Source organism: Sphaerodactylus townsendi, linkage group LG16 (assembly GCF_021028975.2).
Source record: "Sphaerodactylus townsendi isolate TG3544 linkage group LG16, MPM_Stown_v2.3, whole genome shotgun sequence".
Taxonomy (NCBI): Eukaryota; Metazoa; Chordata; class Lepidosauria; order Squamata; family Sphaerodactylidae; genus Sphaerodactylus; species Sphaerodactylus townsendi.
Genome location: NC_059440.1, coordinates 7964314 through 7986583, shown reverse-complemented (window position 1 = coordinate 7986583; position 22270 = coordinate 7964314). Strand labels below are relative to the sequence as shown.

Genomic DNA, 22270 nt, shown 5'->3' with positions numbered 1-22270 from the left:
CCTTTTTCTTCTTCTTTCTCCTCCTCCTCCTCCTCCTCCTCCTCCTCTTCTTCTTCTTCTTCTTCTTCTTCTTCTTCTTTCTCCTCCTCCTCCTCCTCCTCCTCCTCCTTCTTCTTCTTCTCCTCCTTCTCCTCCTCCTCCTCCTCCTCCTCCTCTTCTTCTTCTTCTTCTTTCTCCTCCTCCTCCTCCTTCTTCTTCTCCTCCTTCTCCTCCTCCTCCTCCTCCTCCTCCTCCTCCTCCTCCTCTTCTTCTTCTTCTTCTTCTTCTTCTTCTTCTTCTCCTCCTTCTCCTCCTCCTCCTCCTCCTCCTCCTCCTCTTCTTCTTCTTCTTCTTCTTCTTCTTCTTCTTCTTCTTTCTCCTCCTCCTCCTCCTCCTCCTCCTTCTTCTTCTCCTCCTTCTTCTCCTCCTCCTCCTCTTCTTCTTCTTCTTCTTCTTCTTTCTCCTCCTCCTCCTCCTTCTTCTCCTCCTCCTTCTCCTTCTCCTCCTCCTCCTCCTCCTCCTCCTCCTCCTCCTCCTCCTCCTCCTTCTTCTTCTTCACCCATGGGGTTCAAGAGATGTAATTACAGTGAGTTTTCTGACATGAAACATGAAGACTTGGGCACCAGGGTCCAACTAGATGAGACGCTGAACAATTCATCACACAATTTTTCTGTCCTTTTAAAAAAATCTAAACACGCCAGTATCACACTGGGGAAGTGATATGTCTCAGCCTGGTCTGAATGGGAACCCCTGGGCGGAAGACTCAGATAGAAAAGAGGGGACAGCGTTGGTTCCAGATTCTCAGGCGCTACCTGTAGGTGCAGAGGCTGAGCAGCCAGAAGTTCCTGCAGGACCAGATTCCCGGGCTCAGGCAGAGCATTCAGGCTGGGATCTACAGCCAGGTCCAAGCTCTGAGATTCCCCAGCAAGAGCTGAGCTCTGAGACTCTTCAGCCCCTTGATACAGAGCCAGAGGGGATCCTGACAGCTCCCTCACCCCCCTGTCTCCACAGCCCCAGGAGCAACACAGCAGGAGACTGATGTGCTAGCTTACAGCAAAGGAGACGCAGCAGCAGGTTAGCAGCTATGGGGTGAGCTAGATACGCAGGCAGATTAGAGTAACCCAGCTGCAAGAGGTTATTGCACAAGGGAATGGGAGGCTGGCTATAAAAGAGAGGTTGCAGTTGAGCTTAGCCCACAGGTGTCAAACTCGCGGCCCTCCAGATGGTATGGACTACAGTTCCCATCATCCCCTGCCAGAACGCTGCCATCATCCCCCGCCAGAACGCCGCGAGTTTGACACCTATGAGCTAGCCTGTGGTTTAGTTTGCAGGTTACTGTTTCTTGTTTGGATTCCTTGCTCTGTGCACATTAAACGTCTGGACCTGCTAAGACCTGTGTGTGGACCATCCTTGGTTCCTGAGGGCCTGTCTACGACAAGGAGGGGCAGTCTCCTATTGTGCAAAGGTCTTAATAGTCAAAACCTTTTTTTTTCTGTTGTCAAGCCGCAGCTGATTTATGGCAGCCCCTATTAAGGTTTTCAAGGCAAGCGATCTTTGGAGGTGGTTTCCCATTGCCTGCCTCCAAATCAGCCCTCTGGTATTGCTCGGAGGTCTCCCATCCAAATACAAGCCAGAGTCAGGGCTGAGAGTGTTTGATTGGCCCAGACATACCCAACATGTTTTCCTGGCGCAAGTGGAGATAGGAACCTGGATTTGCCAGGTCCTAATCCAACACTGTAAACACTATACCACGACAGTTCTCTTGTCAAAACCTACACATCCCCACTTTTTTCCCAGGGCAGGACAGAGGCAATGTTTTTTATTTGCAAAACCAAATGAAGCCTTGACCCTCTAAGCCAGTGATGGGGAACCTATGGCACGGGTGCCAGAGGTGGCACTCGGAGCCCTCTTTGTGGGCACGGGCACACAGAGTTCGTCATGTGGGGGGTGGAAAATCACCCTCCCCCCCACACATCTAGGCTGGCCTGGGTCACTGAGCATGATGTGCACGCATCGTGGTAAGCAGGGAGGATTCGGCTAGCGTGCCTGGTGCCTGTGCTTTGGGTGGCTGCTGCCGGGGGGTGGGGGGGGGTGCACAGAGGAGACAGAGATGCTAGAGAGGCACAAAGCGGTTGCTGGAGGCTAGAGCAGGCTGGCCCCTGCTCTAGTGGGTGGGGTGGAGGAAGAGGGAGGCAACCAGTTTTTTCTAAACTAAAACCTCAGCATTCAGGTTAAATTGCCGGGTTGGCACTAAGTGGAGTTTGGGTTGCAATTTGGGCACTCGGTCTCAAAAAGGTTCGCCATCACTGCTCTAAGCCCCACTCTGAATCAGGGCCCTATATGGCTGCCATTTCCAGTTTCAAAATGCTGGCAAGATCTGACTGCACAGCTCCCGGCAGTATCTTGTCTCTTGCTGCTTAGTTACCTGTTCGCTGACCTTAGTGCTGCATTGGAGCAACCTCAAGTTGCTCTGTCCTTGGTCCTGATGCCTGGAACAGAAATATTCTTCCAGGCTTTCTCTAGGCTCCTCTCTAGCCTCCAATATCTGGGCTTGGAAGTATTTTTCCAGCACTGCCCCATCCACAAGACGGAGGCACCTCAGCCCTGTGGGCACACTGAGCACTCTCGGGGCACAACCAATCTGGGTTTGTTTTCATGCAGCATTCAGATTCTGTGGCCTCTCCTAGGCCCCTTCCGCACACACAAAATAATGCGTTTTCAAACCACTTTCACAACTGTTTGAAAGTGGATTTTGCTATTCTGCACGGCTTCAAAGGGCACTGAAAGCAGTTTGAAAGTGCATTATTCTGCATGTGCGGAATGAGCCCTAGTTTGTGGGTGTGTGCCAGACCAGATGCTTAGGAAGAGTTTTGCTTGATTAGACCAAGATCTCATCTGGCATCGTGTAGCCATCAAGTTGCCCAGGAAGCCCAGTTACTGAGGCACAGAGGCCAAAGGCAGGAACTGGCGCACCCCTCCCCCCCGAGCACTTGGTATTCCGAGGTACACTGCCTCTGACTATGAAGGCTCCACTTAGCTATCATGGCTAACATCGCTTGGTGGGCCTTTTCCTTAATACATCTGTTAAACCCGCTTTGAATTCTATCTAACCCAGTAGGCATCATTGCATCCCGTGGCAGTGAGTTCCACAGGACAATTATGCATTGTTTAATCAAGCAATTGCCCTTTCCCCCCCTTCCCTGCTGCCCATGAATTTAAAGTTCTAGTATTTTGGAAGAGTGGGAAAACTTCATGCACTATTTTTAAAACTTCATGCACCATTTTATAAACATATTTCACCCCCACCTACCCCCAGTAGTTTACTTTTTTAAAAAATGAGAAAACCTTTAAAAAGAGAAAGCGCTTTAAAAGCCTTTCCTCTTAGGGAAAATGCTGTGATCCCTGGATCCTTTCTGTACATTTGCCACCTCTCTGAGTTCCCTTATCAGCCAGGCAGTCAAGTTAGGTGGTGAAGTCCACAGCAAAAATATAGGTTTTTGCCACCTGCTCAGTGCCACCACTCACACATCTCAAAAAGGATATTGAAGAGATAGAAAAAGTGCAGAGAAGGGCAACGAGGATGATTGAGGGACTGGAGCACCTTCCTTATGAGGAGAGGCTGCAGCGTTTGGGACTCTTTAGTTTGGAGAGGAGACGTCTGAGGGGGGATATGATTGAAGTCTATAAAATTATGCATGGGGTAGAAAATGTTGACAGAGAGAAATTTTTCTCTCTTTCTCACAATACTAGAACCAGGGGGCATACATTGAAAATGCTGGGGGGAAGAATTAGGACTAACAAAAGGAAACACTTCTTCATGCAACGTGTGATTGGTGTTTTGAATATGCTGCCACAGGAGGTGGTGGCGGCCACTAACCTGGATAGTTTTAAAAAGGGCTTGGACAGATTTATGGAGGAGAAGTTGATTTATGGCTACCAATCTTGATCCTCTTTGATCTCAGATTGCAAATGCCTTAACAGTCCAGGTGCTCGGGAGCAGCAGCAGCAGAAGGCCATTGCTTTCACATCCTGCATGTGAGCCATTGCGAGTATTAGAGAGCTGGACTAGATGGACTCTGGTCTGATCCAGCTGGCTTGTTCTTATGTTCTTATGTTTTAGCAAAACATCTCAACAAAACAACTTTCCCTAAGTCCTGGCCAAAATACTTGGGAACTGTGTGTATATTTTTTTTTTAAAATCCTTAAAAAACTGGAGAGCAAGACAAGCCTACAAGTTTTGCAGTCCAACTCACTTGCAGTAGTTGGGCTATGACTTTTAACATTTTCCATGTGAAAAATAATAATTGGGTGAAGTTTTGAGACCGACTGTCAGCAGCCTCATTTCACCGTCTCTTGATTGGAATGGGGTAAGTACCAGCCTATGGTATTTTTCACTAGCTGACTGCTCATGCTTGCCAAAACTTAATTATCCCACCACCGTCCTCTCAATTTTCGAAACCCTCCCTGCCTGTCCAAACTGTTGGTGGTTTTGACTCAATCCCGGAGTACATGCTAATTATAAGCCAGAAGGCTGATTGGCTGAGAAGTGACAGACCTTGCTTAATGAAAGCCTCAGGTTTAAGCCCCCCCCGCTCCCAGATCTCTTTTCAAAAGGGCCTCCGAATCTGTCAATGGCCTAGATCAGAGGTGTCCAACTCTGGCGCGTCAGATGTTCATGGACTACAATTCTCATCAGCCCCTGCTGGCATGGCCAATTGGGAGTTGCTGTCCATGAACATCTGAAGTGCCAGAGTTGGACACCCCTGGCCTAGATGGACCAATGGTCAGTCTCACTGTGAGGCGGCTGGAGTTGATCCAGCAACAGGCTAATTTCTCCAGCCCTCCAAGTGACAGCAGGCCATAACTTGCTTGGTAAGGGGGCAGGCTCCAACTCCTGACCCACGGTGGCTCTGCCCCTTGAAAAGGAAAAGCATATCCACTTGGCCAAAAAAATCTACCTCCAAAAGCCATCTAGGGCCATGGAAGCCTGACAGTCACACAAGCAAAGAGCCATAGAAAGTAACAGAAATGTGTGGTTCGTGGACAAAACTTTGACTCTTGACTTGTGTATCAGCAACTCTGATCTGTTGAAGGCCGCCTGCAGGTTGGAAGCATCTCTTAGGACCAAATTCCACCAGGCATCAAAGGCCCAGGCAACTGTACACACAGTTGAAGACTTAGCTAAAGTATCTTATTAGTCCAAGCAGCAGCCTTGAAAGGGGGATTTTTGGGAATGGAGAAAACTTCTCACAATACTAGAACCAGGGGGCATACATTGAAAATGCTGGGGGGAAGAATTAGGACTAATAAAAGGAAACACTTCTTCACGCAACGTGTGATTGGTGTTTGGAATATGCTGCCACAGGAGGGGGTGATGGCCACTAACCTGGATAGCTTTAAAAGGGGCTTGGACAGATTGATGGAGGACAAGTCGATTTATGGCTACCAATCTTGATCCTCTTTGATCTGAGATTGCAAATGCCTTAACAGTCCAGGTGCTCGGGAGCAACAGCCACAGAAGGCCATTGCTTTCACATCCTGCATGTGAGCTCCCAAAGGCACCTGGTGGGCCACTGCGAGGAGCAGAGAGCTGGACTAGATGGACTCTGGTCTGATCCAGCTGGCTTGTTCTTATGTTCTTATGCTGTCCTGAAGAAAAGGATGAATTATAGTGAAGCAGGTTATAGAAGGTATTCCATTAAAAATTATTCACAGTTTAAAAACCACTTCTGGTTGGTCAATTGGAGCAACTGGAAATTGACTCAAGTCAATCAAAAAGTCTGAAAATGGTCAGACAGGCTTTGCAACCTTAGTAATAGAAAACTGCAGAAGAATCGAAGTACAGCAAGAGAAACCATGCAGACTTTCCAACTTCCATACATTGTACAATCTGCAAAAACCAGCCCTAGTATATCTGAATTTTAGGCATCTTCTGGTATCTGCGCCATCAGTTAGCTTTCCTCAAAATCTAATATACTTCTAATCCTAGGGATCAGTAACCTATTGGCCATTTCTTCAGCTAGAAGTGAACCATTAAAAAAAAACTTGGCAGGTTTGGGAAGGAAATGGAGAGTTAACCTCAGCTTCACTGCTGGTTCCTGGCCAGCTCATGAATGGTGAACACTGAAGGTGATGAAGTGCTTAAAGGAGATATCCTCCCAAGCTATCCCCAGTCCCGACAGCTTATAAATCAAGCCACCTGTCACAGGAAGAGCAGTGATGGATGCAGGCGAGGTAAGTGTGTGCAAATCACGGCCCTTGATAAATAATAATGCCTTCCTGATCTGCGGGAGAGAGAAAGGGGATTTTAATGGCTCTATCTAGAATCTAGATGGAATCATGAGGATGTAGAGACATGCCAGGAAAAGGAAGAGATGCAAGGTGAAGCATCGGCAGTTCAGAACACAGAAGAAGCTAAGCAGGAAGAGGAACAGGAACGGTTTTTTTCCACCAGCCCAATACTCAGAATCCCTCTTCCAAAAAAAAAGTGTGTGCCACAATCTCTGAGACACGGATTTCATTAAGAAACCATTCTGCATTAGGCCAAAGGCACAGCTAGTCCAAGAGACCACTTTCGACTTTGGCATCTGGGATACTGGCAAGCAGGTGAGATTTTGAATTCCTCAACCCTGCTACATGAACCCTAAAATGTCTCACTTTGTGTCACTTCTTTATTTACATGCCATTTCCTATTTCCTTTTGTCAATTCCCCCATTAGAATACACACATCTTTTATATTTGATTGCGGGTCAACAGATCAGCATTACAAAAGACATGGACTTGCTGGAAGAAAATTGTTCCTCACATGATTGGCCTCTGCTTCTTTCCCTCTTGCTCTAGCTCCTCACTCACCTACACGCCTGGTTGTCCTGTTTGCCTACTTTGATGTGACATACAAGAAAACACATAGTACACTGGCTGGCAATTACTAAATATATTGACTCAAAGGCTATTTACAAATAGAGCCCTTCGGGGATTGGGCGGTATATAAGACTGATAAATAAATAAATAAAAAATAAATAAATATAATACACAACTTTTAAGTATCAATAGCAAGTCTTTATTGGCATAGACAACAGTACAACAATAATAAAAAAGGATTAAAAAGCATATACAATACAGGAAATAAATGTTAGGTCGAAGGAAATCTACTTGCGTTTAGTAATTTCCAGGAGAAAGTCTGCCACTATCATACAGAGAGAAGGATCAGGATTGTCCAACAAGTAGTGTAATCTAATTAAATCGGGGAGATGGGGTAAATGTAAAGGAGTAAGATTCACATACTTGGATCTGATTTCCTTGAATCTGAGACAGTGTAGTAATTGGTGGGCCAGAGATTATAAGTATCATATGCTCTTGTACACTTAACAATAACCTATTATCAGGTACGTGGTAAACCAATATTTTAAACTATTATTTTCAAGAATGCTCCAACTGGGGTCTGTGGAGGCGTAAGCACCTCCCGAACTACCATTAATGTCTCGGAGGACAAGTTGGGATATATGCTGTGCGCCCATGTAGGAGTGTGGAAACGCATCTGGCTCACCAGATAAACCTCTGCCACTTAGGTGGAGGAGTGGGGAATCAAACCCAGTTCTCCAGATAAGAATCCACCTGCTCTTGACCACTACACCATGCTGGCTCTCAGCCTGTATTCCTTGGTAATCTCCCATCCAAATACTTGCCAAGACTGACTGTGTTTAGCTTCTGAGATCTGACAAGATCAGACTAACCTGGGCCATCCAGGTCATGACTATTTCTTCTAATCTGCCCGTATTCTGAAACAGCTCTAGCAAAGTGAACTTGACACAACAAAATCGCACTACCAACCTTGTCTCATCTATTGCTTAAGCCTGAAACCTCTTGCTTGGGTCAGCAGGTCAGACTACCCTACTGGCCAGTAAGAAGAATAACAGCTCATTTTCTATACCCCGCTTTTCTCCAACTTTAAAGAGACTCAAAGGAACTTACGATCACCTTCCTGTTCCCTCTCGACAACAGACACTTTGGCCCCTTCTGCACATGCAAAATAATGCTCTTTCAATCCACTTTCACAATTGTTTGCAAGTGGATTTTGCTATTCCGCCCAGCTGCAAACAGTGGTGGGATCCAAACATTTTAGTAACAGGTTCCCATGGTGGTGGGATTCAAACAGTGGCGTAGCGCCAATGGGGCTGGGTGGGGCACGACGGGGGCGTGGCAGGGCATTCTGGGGGCGGGGCATTCCTGGGAGGGGCTGTGGCAAGGACGCAGCCGCTGCGCCGCTCCTTGGGCGGGAAACGAATGCACGCAGGCGCAGGCTGCCACGCACGCCTGGCGCACCTCCTGCTAGACTGCTTCAAGTTCTGCGCGCTACTGCTGAGAGGAGGGGCGTAACTAAGGCAAAAATCACGTGGCAAAATCACCAGTTAGTAACTCCCTCTCGGCACACACAAATAATTAGCAACCTACTCTCGGGAACCTTTGAGAACCTGCTGGATCCCACCTCTGGCTGCAAAGTGGATTGAAAGTGGATTGAAAGTGCATTATTCTGCATGTGCAGAAGGGGCTCTTGTGAGGTACGTGGGGCTGAAAGACTTATGAGAGAACTGTGACTAGGCCAAGGTCAACCAGCAGGCTTCATGTGGACGAGTGGGGAAACAAACCCAGTTCTCCAGATTACAGTCCACCAATCTTAACCACTACACCACAGTGACTAAGGCCCCTTCTGCACACGCAAAATAATGCGTTTTCAAACCACTTTCACAACTGTTTGCAAGTGGATTTTGCCATTCCGCACAGCTTCAAAGAGCACTGAAAGCAGTTTGAAAGTGCATTATTCTGCATGTGCGGAATGAACCTAAGATTTTGGGGAACCACAATATCAGGCACCACATTCAGGTCACACCTCTTCACAGTCAATCTGAAGCAAATCTCAGTAAGACTATTGATTTTTTAAAACAGAATTCTGGCATGGGAGAAGAAGAGTATCATCTCAGACCCCAGGAAGGACAATTAATCAGGTACTAAACTTGTCAGAAGAAGGAAGAAGAAGTTGTCACATTCCTATACTGGGTTTGTGTGTTCTCACTTGCATGCTGCGTCTCTACCTGCATGTAAAACCGTGTTTCCTCTTACTACCACCACCCCAAGATACTTCATTTCTTCATTTATGCTCACAGGCCAATTGGTCATAAGCAAATATAGGGAAAAAGCAGGGTACATCATTACAAATGAGACAGCTACATTATGAGAAATCATTGTTACCCTGTTTCCCCAAATATAAGACATCCCCGAAAAATAAGACATAGTAGAGGTTTTGCTGAAGTGCGAAATATAAGGCATCCCCCGAAAGTAAGACATAGCAAAGTTTTTGTTTGGAAGCATGCCCGACAAACAGAACACAGAAAAATAAGACATCCCCTGAAAATAAGACATAGTGCATCTTTGGGAGCAAAAATTAATATAAGACCTTTCTGACACTGTCTTATATTCGGGGAAACACGGTAATACTGAATGCCAAAGACAGGAATGTTGCCACTGCAAGAATCACATAAGGATCAACATCCGCTAAGAATTTAGCTCCAATCTCCACCTTTAGACCTGGGGTCCGTTTTTGAATGTATATTGTGATCCACTTATCTTGAGCAGTGGCATATTTATTGCAGTCAATAAAGAGATATCAAATTGTGAATAATTTCACCCCAAGATATAAAACCCAGCCTCTCAGTGAACCAACGTTTTGGGGAACCCTGTCTCTGAGCAAGTACAAAGGGCTGAGCTTCCAATTACCTAAGCTCCCCTCCTTGAGTACATGTTCTTAAGCATGTACGAACGGTCTTAGCGTGTGGGAGAGACTTCAGGCACAGTCGGCTTTCTTAAACAGGAAAGAAGCTTTATTGCTAAGGATTAAACTAGAGCACGTATATGAGAAACAGCCATCACAGCAAGAGATGCAGATCTAATGAAATAAAGGAAACACGTATCTAATTAAGTTACATCCTGCTAGTTACCTTCAGAGGGAACAAACACATTCCATCCATCCCTGCATCTCAGGGACGGGTTTCTACGTGGCTGTACTGAGTTACCCAGAAGAAAGGAAGAGCTCACCTTTTAACCCTTCTGTCTGCGGTGGTGAAAAACCTCCCTCTACCAATTCAAGGTCAAATACGTTGCTTATATGAACAGAAGAGGTGGCTAAGTTTCCAGCAAAGGCATTTTATCACAACGTTTTATAAAGTTTTATATGTTTATGCATGCCAATAAAGGTCATTTGATTTGACGTTGCTTATCTGGCGCTGGCCAATGGACCTTTCTGGCACGTAGCTCTGAGGCTACTGCACTTGCAGAATAATGCACATTCAATCCACTTTCACAATAGTTTGAAAGTGGATTTTGCTATTCCGCACAGTAAAAATCCAGCTTCAAAGTGCATTGAAAGTGCATTATTCTGCATGTGCAGAAGGGGCCTGAACTTTATGATACCCATCCAGAGGTGGGATCCAGCAGGTTCTCACCAGTTCCCGAGAGTGGGTTACTAATTATTTCTGTGTGCCGAGAGGGGGTTACTAATTTGATCCGCTTTTCCGTTAGAAATCCCATTAGGTCCAAAAATCATAAAAGTCCTGTTGTTTCCTATGTGGCTGGTTAGCGAAGGTAGAAAACGGGATAATTCTCCCTGTTGGGCTGTTTTAAAAACATGTTTTAGAAATATGGTCAAGTTCCTGGTTTAAGGAAAGTCTCCTTATTTTGATTTCTAGAAACAAAATTAAGTATTTGAAAGTATTAAATATTGGACAGGTGGTCAATTAGAGGAGAAGTAGTTGTTTCTGTTGGCAGCAGACGATAGGACTTGCTATAATGAGTTTAAATTATGGACAGAAAGATACCAGCTGGAAATTAGGAACTTTTTTTTTTACAGTAAGAGTTTTTTACAGTAACAGAGAAATTATTAATGCCCCGCTCCCGGAATGCCCGCCCCCGCCCCTGTCGTGCCCCGTCCAGCCCCATTGGCGCTACGCCACTGTTTGAATCCCACCACCATGGGAACCTGTTACTAAAATTTTTGGATCCCACCACTGAATAGGCCTCTGGGTAAACAGAGTAGCTGAACAGAGAGGACAAATACAGAGGAAACTGATCTATACACTTTGCTAGGTCTTCTGCTCTCTCTGGCCTGCTGCTTGGCATAAAAAGATATGGCACAGTCCTTCATGGTACAGAAAATTGAATCCCACCACCATGGGAACCTGTTACTAAAATTTTTGGATCCCACCACTGTGCCCATCCATCAGACTCTCTTTGGTGGGTTTCAGGCTGAACCAAGTTCCTCTTTCTCATGGCTTCCCCCACTTGGGAAAAAGACTGTTTGGCCAATGGGTTCACCCTCTCCTCCATCATAACAGAGGTGAGTTATCAGGTTCCTGCCTATCACAAGACATTGACCACTCTGGGTGAAAGGTTGTGCTTTTCAAAATGGCTGCCAGTTGGGTTAACCCCAACCCTGTGCTCAACAGTCATGACAGAGCCCACCTATGTGCAGCCCATGTGCAGCCCACCTATGTGCAGCACCTATGTGCAGCCAATTGGCCATGCTGGCAGGGGCTGATGGGAATTGTAGTCCATAACATCTGGAGTGCCAAAGGTTCACCACCACGGACATATAAGATTCAACCAGCTGGCAGAACAGGAAGGCACCCTGAATTTTGAACCTCTGCTGTATCGACACAAAAAGTCACACTTTGTTCTCAGTTCTCTCCCACCCCTTCCCCCAGAACTGAACTTCTCCATTTTCACATCTTTTTCTGCTTCCCTGAGTTGAATTCTGCTCATTACATAGACTTTTTTAATAGCAATGTTGTGCCAACTGCACAAAAATATAAACAGATGTTTAAAAGGCCTCAAAGAAACCGAGGCTCTCAGCAAGCAAAGGGAAGGGGTAAGGTGGTGGCAGATTCATACCTCCCTTTTAAAAAAAAGGATGGTGGAAATGAATACGAGCAGCTCTTCCTCACCTGAGCGTTTTGCGGATCATGTCCTCGTCGGTGATCCCGTAGTACGTAAGCGTTTCGTTCCAGGTAGGATTCAAGGTGTTCCGCAAGGTTTTAGTCCTCAATTTATTTGCCTAGAAGAAGGGGGGGGGAAATGCAGAGAAGGAAGGGGGTGAGCATGGCGGGTTATTGGTTTGGCAAGGAGATAAACATGCCCTCCTCCAGCCCCACTCTGGCGTCCACTCTGTCTTCATCGACTGCCTCCAACTCCGGCCAGCCCCCTGACCTCCCCCTGCTTGAACACAGGAAGTCTGCTGCAACCAGGCTGCCGCTATTAGGATGCAGAGAACTTCAGAGACAGGGAGAGATACCACACAAGTTGTTTGCAGAATAATCCAATTATCCCGCTGAAACACTGTAAATAAACAGCAGCGCATCAAGGCCAGAGAAAGGGCAGCCATTTCATATGTGCTAAGGGGGTGGAGGGGACCAGGGAAAAGAACTCCAAGGGTTTGGAGCAGAGCTTTGCCGAGCCACGTCCTGTAAGCTTGACTCAGGTCTCTTCCCCACGGGCCAATAAACAGACATGCAGGAAACTAAAAAACCTGTTGGGGGGAGGGGACTTCACACAGATCGCACCCCAAAACGAGTCTGCCCCATGTTATTTCCCCCAACCCGGGTTTTTAAGAAATCGCTAAACAAGCGATCCTTTTTCAAAAATCCTAGGTTGCCGCCACAAGTGAGCGAACGGCCAGGCAGGCTGCACTTTATTTGCCTCCCTTTTCCTTTTAAAAATGTTTGCAGCTTGCATCTGCACAGCTATGCAGGTGCAGACAGAGGCGTAGCAAGGGGGGAAAGCTACGCGGTGCAGGTAAAGGCGCCCTCCTCGGGCCTCTGCCACACGCCATGCCACCGCCCCAGAACATCCCCTCCGGGCCCCATCCCCGAATTGCACCCCAAGCGACCACCCTCGCCCACTTCCACAGGTGCACTGCAAGCCAGGTAATCAGCTTGCACCCCCCCCCCCCCCTCGCCTCCCTTGGAAACCTAATATCACGCCTCTGGGTGCAGATGGCCATATTGTGAGACATCAGCATGGCTGTGGGGGTTCTTTTGTGCATGGGTGGGAAGTAATTCTATTTATTTATTTATTTATTTATTCATTCATTCATTCATTCATTCATTCATTCATTCATTCATTCATTCATTCATTCTTTGGATTTTTATACTGCCCTATCCCCGAAGGGCTCCGGGCGGTGCACAACACACGATCACAGTACAATCATAAAATAACTAAAACCTTTAAAACAGCGGTAGAAACAATAAAACTCAGTGGAATAAACATAAGAAATATAACAAGTGGTGTCCGGCAACCCGATTTTTAAAATCCTCTCCCAAGAGGGAGGGACGGCGAGTCCCATTGGATGACAAAAGGCCCAGATGTAAAGAGCCAAGAAAGCGGGGGGGGGGGGCACCATCAGTGGCCGGACCCTCCAAAGACCCGGTGGAACAGCTCCGTCTTACAGATCTCCATGAGAAGATGTGACAATCCAAACACATCTCCATGAGAAGGTGTGACAGCAATCCAGATTGTTTCCGTGGGCTCCAACTGCAGCCTGCACAGATGCATGTGAACGCAAAAACAGGAAAACAGGCTCCTTTATCCCGACTACAACCTGTTATACATTTGCTGTGTGGAAGGGGCCTCAGGAAATCAGGGTTATGAGCAAAATGTGTTCCATTGAGGTCTCACAGTGCAGTTTTACCTGAAGTGAAATCCAAAGTGGATTTACTGGAGGGATTAGATTGAACTGCAAAAGCCATCCCTTTCAACCTTAATATCGGCGTTTCGCTTTTGTTTCTTGCAGTGAGAAGTTACCTGACTTGGCTAGCCTCGGCTAACCTGATCTTGTCCAATCTCAGAAGCTAAGCAGGGTTAACCCTGATATTTGGATGGGAGAATGAGAAATACACAGAAACAGGTCATGGCAAACCACCTCTGAATGTCTCTTGCCTCGAAAACCCCACCAAGGATACCCTATAAGTCAGCTGTGACTTGATGGCTAAAAGAACACTGGGAGGGAATTGTCAACAATCATTCGTTTTTGTGCCCCCCTTTCTCTGTCCTTAAGCTGCATCTTTCCTTTCTTGCGCCAAAACCAAAAGAATGATGGACAGCTGGAATGAAGATGAGGGAAACATAAAAGGATGTCTACAACAATACAGGAAGCCAATTTAGAAGGACATGATTTGAGATATGGATGGCATGCCTATTTATGATATGATATATGACCTTCAAAGCCATTCGCAGCCTTGGCCCTGCTTATCTGAGGGACCGTCTCTCCCTATATCGCCCTTCTAGGCCCCTCCGCTCATCGGAGGCGGACCTACTGGTGATCCCTGGCCCCAAGGCGATCCGGCTGGCCTCTACAAGGGCCAGGGCCTTTACGACTCTGCCCCCTACCTGGTGGAACAGGCTTCCGGGTGAGATCAGGGCCCTGCGGGACTTACAAAGTTTTCGCAGGGCCTGTAAAACGGACCTGTTCCGCCAGGCGTTTGGCCAGTCGGGATGATGTCAACTCCGCCATAAGAACAGCTGGCCCCCCGTGGGTATATAAAAGGGGGAGGGAGGGGTTGAAGCCATATGTAGTCTTGCTATTTTATGTATTATTTTATGTAAATTATATATTATGATATTTTAAATTGTTTTATTATTGATGGACACCGCCCTGAGCCTTTGGGGAGGGTGGTATATAAATATAATTAAAATAAATAAATAAATAAATAAGGACTTTAATAATCATTATATTAGGCGCAGTGGCGTATCTGCCCTGGGGACATGGGGCGCAACTAATCTGGTCATGTGGGGGGCGCAAAATCGGGGCCCCCATGTGGCCTGATTCCTTCCCCGGGTCTTTGCCCTCCTTTAGCCTGCCAAGGGCGTCAAAGAGGATGACGTGGGCGAGGGAAGCAGCACAGCTGCGTTGGAGCTCCAGCCTCCAAGCAGGCAGGGAGAAGGGAAATGATGTGGGCGCTGCTGGACCTCTAGCCACAGTTATTTCCCTTCTTTCCTGCCTGCTCGGAGGGAAGGGAAACCGTGCAGGTGCTGCTGGAACTCCACCTGCGGCCACTTCCTGTCTTTCCGAGCAGGTAGCTCAGGTAAGTAGGGCATAGGGACTGGGCGCCCCACTTACCTGAGCCCACTTACCTGCTTGGGAAGAAGTGAATGGGTGGAGGCAGGGCGCTGCACCGTGGGTGGGTGGGGGCACTCAGAGAGAGTTTTGTCTCCGGGAGCAATCTGAGCCCCATACGTCTCTGATTAGGCGTGCCATTCTGAGAATTTGGGATAAATTTAAACCAAGACTATGTAAAAAACACTAATGCGGCTCTTACTACAAGAAGCCTTATTCAGACGAGAAATGATATTTGAAAACAGATGGATAACATATTGTGATATTGCAGGCCTCTAAGTGGAAAATAAAATGAAACTAAAGGAGAATTAAAGGCAGAAGGGAATACTTGTCATTAATTCTTCCATGCACAATTATTAGAAAGATTTAAAACAGATAGGTCCAACAGGACTTCTGTGTGGTCCACTGAATGAGGCAGTGGTTGTCTCTATGGTGAGAGTTTTTTGGAGGTGATTCTGGATCACTGAAGCCCACCCTGTGATAGAAGAGAAGCACATCCCTGTGGACATGAAAGAATTGTAGATGAGTCCTGTTGCCAGAGAACAGGGTGTCTGTTCGCAGTAGTCACAAGCCTTTATTGGCATAAAATAAACATACAAAATCAGCATACAAAATTTGCCCATTATTGCTCACAATTATAGACACTGGTACTAAAATACTAAATACTAAAATATATACATGGTCCTTCTGTAACTATAGGACATTCCTTCAGCTAAGTTAACTCACTTAAACGTCATCGGATACTGACAGAAGCTAGCAAAATTACTGCTGGCTATATGTGGTCATAATACATAGACATTGGTTGGTATTCATCTAGACTTACGTCTATTATTGTTAGCAGAAATTTTGCTACATTCTCACACACTGTGGGATCCATGTTGTTCAAAAGCATAGGTATCTTAAGAGCATCAGTTAGATTGTTATACAGAAATGGGATAAGTGCAGATTGTGACATTCTGATTTTTGCAAACATTACACACTGCAACCGGGTCTGATCCAGTGTCTCCACCTGACCCATCTTGCATGGACATAGCCTCCTCTGTTTATCAATTTGTTGATATCTGCCATAGAGCAGCATAGAAGGCATTAGATTGAATCTGGCCAGTGTTAAAGCTCTTCTTAATTTAGGGTTGGTGATCCACTGTAAATAATTGGCCATGTGTCCTTGTTCAATTGGAATAAGCAGGGTCGGGGGGAACACGTTTTCCTCGCAGCTGTTATCATATCCCGATACTCTTGTTCTAATAGCTTAGTTTTCAAGCAGCTATATGCTTCTGATAGGGAAAGAGGGACTAACAACTCTAATGAAAAGCCAAGAGTGTTGATTTTTCCCTCAACTAGTTTCAGCCACCTAGAATTTGCATAGTCGGAAAGCATGAGGTGTAACAAACTGGAGTGATCCTGCAAATAGTGGATACGTAGCCAGTATCTGAGAGTTCTCAGCCAGGCCATCGTGGCATATGATATTTGCCCGAGTTCTAAACATAGGGCTGCATATGAAGCACAATTTGGTAAGCCCATAATTTTGTGGAAGAAACGGGACTGGGCTGTGTTTATATTTCTGTTTATAGCTCCGATCCAAATAGGTGCTCCATAGAGGAGCTGAGAGTCGCATTTAGCATTGAACACCTTCAATGCGGATGGTATAGAGTGGTGGCCCACAGTGAAAAAAAGAAACGCTTGAATTGCTAGGGCACTGTTGTTAGCTGCAGCGAGTGCTAATTTCCTATGTACTGCCCAATTAAGGTTGCTAGTAAGAGTTATGCCCAAATATTTGAACTGGTTAACTTGTTCTATGGGTCTGTTATTGATGGTCCATGTATGACTAGCGCTCTTCTAGCTAATACCATTATTTTGGTTTTTTCATAGTTAATTACCAGTTCGTTCCTCTTACAATATTCAGCACAGCAATTTAAGAGACGAGTGAGACCAACTTTAGTGTGGGAAAGAAGAACGGTGTCGTCAGCATACAGTAACGCTGGCACGTGTTTAGTGCTTAGTTTGGGAACATGCCCATTGGCCTTCTGGAGGGTTGGCACTAGATCACTAAGGAATATATTGAACAAAGTGGGGGCCAATGTACAGCCTTGTTTGACCCCTCTGGTTGTGATGATATTTTCTGTGAGCGGTCCTTTTGTTGCGGCTCTTATTCTGCAGCTAGTGCAAGTGTGTAGCTGTTTTATAAGAAACAGTAGTCTGGGGTCCATGTGTAACGCCGTCAATTTTCTCCACAGTAGGGCTCTAGATATGGAGTCAAATGCCCCTTTTAAATCCAGGAAGGCTGCAAACAGTTTACGGTTATTATGAGTTATACTTTTGTTAGCTAAGTGTGCTAAAACTGTTACATGATCCAGTGTTGATTTATTTTTAGTTAATCCAATTTGCTCCGGTCCTATTACTTCTGCTTGCTTGACCCAATCTTCCACTCTCCTAAGGAGTAGTTTTAAAACAGATAAAAGATCCTATGGTGTTGGATATTCTAAGTCAGAATGGGGTAGAATTGTTTACAAATTATGACCATGTTATTGCCAAAATGGATAAACTTTTGTTGAGATTTGAAAGAGAAGAAGAATGAGTGAAAGAATGAGTGTATGATGAAATGGGCAATTAACTTTGGGTAAAATATAAAACATTATTTATGTATTTTATTAAATTTATCTCTCTCTCTCCCCTCCCCCGACTGCAGTCAGACTTGGAGTGGCTTTATAGCACATAAAAGCACAGATCCCTAAATAATAAAACAGATAAATTACTACGATCAACCTATGGCAGATAACTATCGATGGCGTAAAAACATACCACAACAAACATGCTAGAAGGAGGAGAGTGCTGATAACAAGTAAATCATGCTATAAGAGGTTCATTTAGTTTATGGTTTGTGATGGTTGGTGGTTAATGTTTGGGAGGTCAGTCAGATGGTATTTATTTTATTTATTTTATTATTATTTGGTTTTCTATACCGCCCTATCCCCGAAGGGCTCTGGGCGGTGTACAACAAAAATTAACTCACAATACAACTAACAACAAATCGAAGCTCAACAGATAAATTCAATGCAAATATACTATTAAATCCCTTTAAAACAGCGATTAATCCTTCCTTCCTTCCGTCCTTCCGTCCTTCCGTCCTTCCGTCCTTCCGTCCTTCCGTCCTTCCGTCCATCCGTCCTCCCTCCCTCCCTCCCTCCCTCCCTCCCTCCCTCCCTCCCTCCCTCCCTTCCTTCTCTCAAACAAGTCAGAAGTGGAATCAGATGAGTAGTTTTTAAAATTCAAAATTGGGTGTGAGTGTGTCCTGGGGGCGGGGGAGGTCATATCCCCAAATTGTCCAGCAAGCTCAGCATCTGAGACACAATGGCCCACGAAGAAGGGGGCGGGGGAGAAGGTGATGCTTGCAGGACATGACTGTCAAGGCTGCGAAAGATCTACAGATATCGGCAGAATAATGTATTGCTCCTGGACAGCAGAATTGCTGCTCTGAGCAGACAGGGCCCATTCCTGCCCCCCCTTACAAATACATAACTGCCTGGCACGATTGATGCACGACAGAGATGCTCTGAAGGACGGCGCGGAGGCAGCTCATGTTTCTGTGTGTGCTGGTTTGTCATTTGCGTAATCTTTCTCTCAGTATTCATTGTTAAGCCGTGGCTCTTGTGCAGCAAGGTTTTCCCCAAGGCGCCTGCCTGCTGTACGTGACTTTGTTACATATGCTGGCCGCGTCCCAGGGCAGAGGCAGCGTGCTGGTTGGGGAAGGGCCGGCCTGGAAAAGAGAGGCGAACTGCTAGGAAAAAACCGCCTGTGCCAATAGCTCCTCTCCCAGGTCCAGGGAATAGATCAGTGATGGCGAACCTTTTCGAGACCGAGTGCCCAAACTGCAGCCCCAAACCCACTTATTTATCGCAAAGTGCCAACACGGCAATTTAACCTGAATACTGAGGTTTTAGTTTAGAAAAAACGGTTGGCTCCGAGGTGTGCGTTACTCGGGAGTAAGCTTGGTGGTAGTTGGTGGCTTGGCTTTGCTTTGAAGCAACCGTGCAACTCTTCCAATGGGTGAATCACAACCCTAGGAGGGTTTACTCAGAAGCAAGCCCCATTGCCAGCAACTGCGCTTACTCCCAGGTAAAGGATTGCGCTTTAGTTCTTCGCATGAAAATCAGTGGGGTTTAACAGCGTTTAACAGGGTTACCTACACTGCTTCCCCAAAACTAGGTCTTAATGCTAATAATTGAGCCCAGCGACCCAGGCCAGCCTAGATGTGTGTGCGGGTGTGGGGGCAACTCTGTTTGCGCGAGCCCACAGAGAGGGCTCTTAGTGCCACTTCTGGCACCCGTGCCATAGGTTCACCACCAGTGAAATAGATGGAGGGTGCCGGATGCTGCCCCATCGCTGCAATAGGGCGGGTCTGCACCTGATCAGGGCCTGGATGGCGGACTGCCTGAGAACGCCCACTCATGTCATCCCCCATCCCCTGAGTTACATGAAAGAAGGTATTATTACTAGGATATGAACAGGATAACTACTGCTTCTGCCCATGTACAAGGAGGAGGAAGACGAGGAGGACGAGGAGGAGCAGAAGAAGCAGAAGCAGAAAAGGAGGAGGAGGAGGAGGAGGAGGAGGAGGAGGAGGAGGAGGAGGAGGAGGAGGAGGAGGAGGAGGAGGAGGATTCTTCCGAGGGCAAGGGCATTCATTGAAAATGCTGGGGGGAAGAATTAGGACTAATAAAAGGAAACACTTCTTCACACAACGTGTGATTGGTGCTTGGAATATGCTGCCACAGGAGGTGGTGATGGCCACTAACCTGGATAACTTTAAAAGGGGCTTGGACAGATTTATGGAGGAGAAGTCGATCTCTGGCTACCAATCTTGATCCTCCTTGATCTCAGATTGCAAATGCCTTAGCAGACCAGGTGCTCAGGAGCAGCAGCAGCAGAAGGCCATTGCTTTCACCTCCTGCCTGTGAGCTCCCAAAGGCACCTGGTGGGCCACTGCGAGTAGCAGAATGCTGGACTAGATGGACTCTGGTCTGATCCAGCAGGCCAATTCTTATGTTCGGAGGAGGAGGAGGAGGAGGAGGAGGAGGAGGAGGAGGAGGAGGAGGAGGAGGAGGAGGAGAGGAAGAGTTTGGATTTATACCCTGCCTTTCTCTCACCTTGTTCATGTGTGCAGTGATTCCCAAACTACGAGGGGGACCAGAAACAAACAAACAAACTTCACAGACCTCTCAAGGGGCCGACCATCACTTAATTAGGAATGGCAACTGAGAAACATTAACATTCGTTCGCTGCAGGACACAAGTGAGCCAAGGTCCATTTTTATCTTGTTTATCCTCCCAAGAACTTGGAGCTGTGTACATGATAGTCCAATTTTTCCATGTGATCCTTATAGCCATTGAAGAAGAAGAAGAAGAAGAAGAAGAAGAAGAAGAAGAAGAAGAAGAAGAAGAAGAAGAAGAAGAAGAAGAAGAAGAAGAAGAAGAAGAAGAAGAAGAAGAAGAAGAAGAAGAAGAAGAAGAAGAAGAGTTGGAGTTATATTCCCCCTTTCTCTCCTATAGGAGACTAAAAGGGGCTTACACACTCCTGTCCCTTCCCCCTTCACAACAAACACCCTGTGAGGTGGGTGGGGCTGAGAGAGCTCCGAAAAGCTGTGACTAGCCCAAGGTCACCCAGCTGGCGTGTGTGGGAGTGCACAAGCTAATCTAGTTCCCCAGATAAGCCTCCACAGCTCAGGCGGCAGAGTGGGGAATCAAACCCTGTTCCTCCAGATTAGAGTACACCTGCTCTTAACCACTACGCCACTGCCGCTCCACTATGCCACTGCTAGGGAAGGGTAAGGCTAAGAGGGCATGACGGCCCAGAGAGTTATCCTACAAGTTTTGGGGCTAAGCGGGGTTTGACCTCAGACCTCTCTGGTCCAGCTGTTACACTATCCTGGCTCCCCACTGAAGATGGGGGTGAAGCTAATCACTCCTAATACACACACTGGATGGTCCAGGCTGTAACCTGTGGCTCTCCAGATGTTCATGGACTACAATTCCCATCAGCCCTCACCAGCACAGTCCATTGGCCATGCTGGCAGGGGCTGATGGGATTTGTAGTCCATGAACATCTGGAGAGCCACAGGTTGCCGATCCCTGGTCCAGGCCATTCTGTGTAAGCACACAGCCAAGTTGCATCAAGAACCAACTATTTCTATAGCTCTCAGACACACCATTGTAAATTCAGGAGACCCAAGTTTTCACCTTCTCGGTATCCACACACCAAACACTACCAACAGCTCAGCTCCTCGACCCAAAGGAGAAGAAGAAGAAGAGTTTGGATTTATATCCCCCCTTTCTCTCCTGCAGGAGACTCAAAGGGGCTGACAATCTCCTTGCCCTTCCCCCCTCACAACAAACACCCTGTGAAGTAGGTGGGGCTGAGAAGCTGTGACTAGCCCAAGGTCACCCAGCTGGCATGTGTGGGAGTGCACAGGCTAATCTGAATTCCCCAGACAAGCCTCCACAGCTCAGGTGGCAGAGCTGGGCATCAAACCCGGTTCCTCCAGATTAGATACACAAGCTCTTAACCTCCTACGCCACTGCTCTCTCAGCCCCATCCACCTCACAGGGTGTTTGTTGTGAAGGGGGAAGGGACAGGAGTGTGTAAGCCCCTTTGAGTCTCCTATAGGAGTAGTTCTCAAGTCACTAGAGTTGATAACTTCTTGGAAGGAAGAAGGGTTTATCGCTTCTCCGGCCCGCAAACAAGACCCAAGGGTGGGAAAGGTCATTGTTTTGAGAAAGAGTTTGCTGTTTTCTCACTCACCTCATCCGTCACCCTCTGTCCTCAGGCCGGGAATCCTGACAGATCGATCTCCACGGAATTTATTTAATTTATTTCATTTTGATCCCCCGTGACAAGCCGTCCCAGCTTCCATCACGGAAGACAACAGATGCATTATTCGGCAAGAGAAAAGACCAGCTGATTCCAGGTAGGGGGTTTTCCATTCATTTGCTGGATTGCTCGAATAAACCTGACAGAGTTCCAATTTCTACTGTAATTGGACGTCAAGCGAGAAGGTTCATTCTCTCCTTCCCGGCCACTTCTCCAGGTAACAAGGTCTGATGAAATCGATATATAAAAATTTGTTCGCCAAATGTT

General features: G+C 46.7%; 1 protein-coding gene across 1 annotated transcript in view; it reads right to left on the bottom strand.

Moving 5' to 3' along the window:
- DOC2B (double C2 domain beta) overlaps nucleotides 1-22270 on the bottom strand; it is a 133919-nt gene that overhangs the window by 2475 nt on the left and 109174 nt on the right. Inside the window, exon 5 of the mRNA XM_048519386.1 lies at nucleotides 11973-12082. Within this exon, the coding sequence (XP_048375343.1) occupies nucleotides 11973-12082 (110 nt within the window). The remainder of the gene's footprint in view (nucleotides 1-11972; nucleotides 12083-22270) is intronic.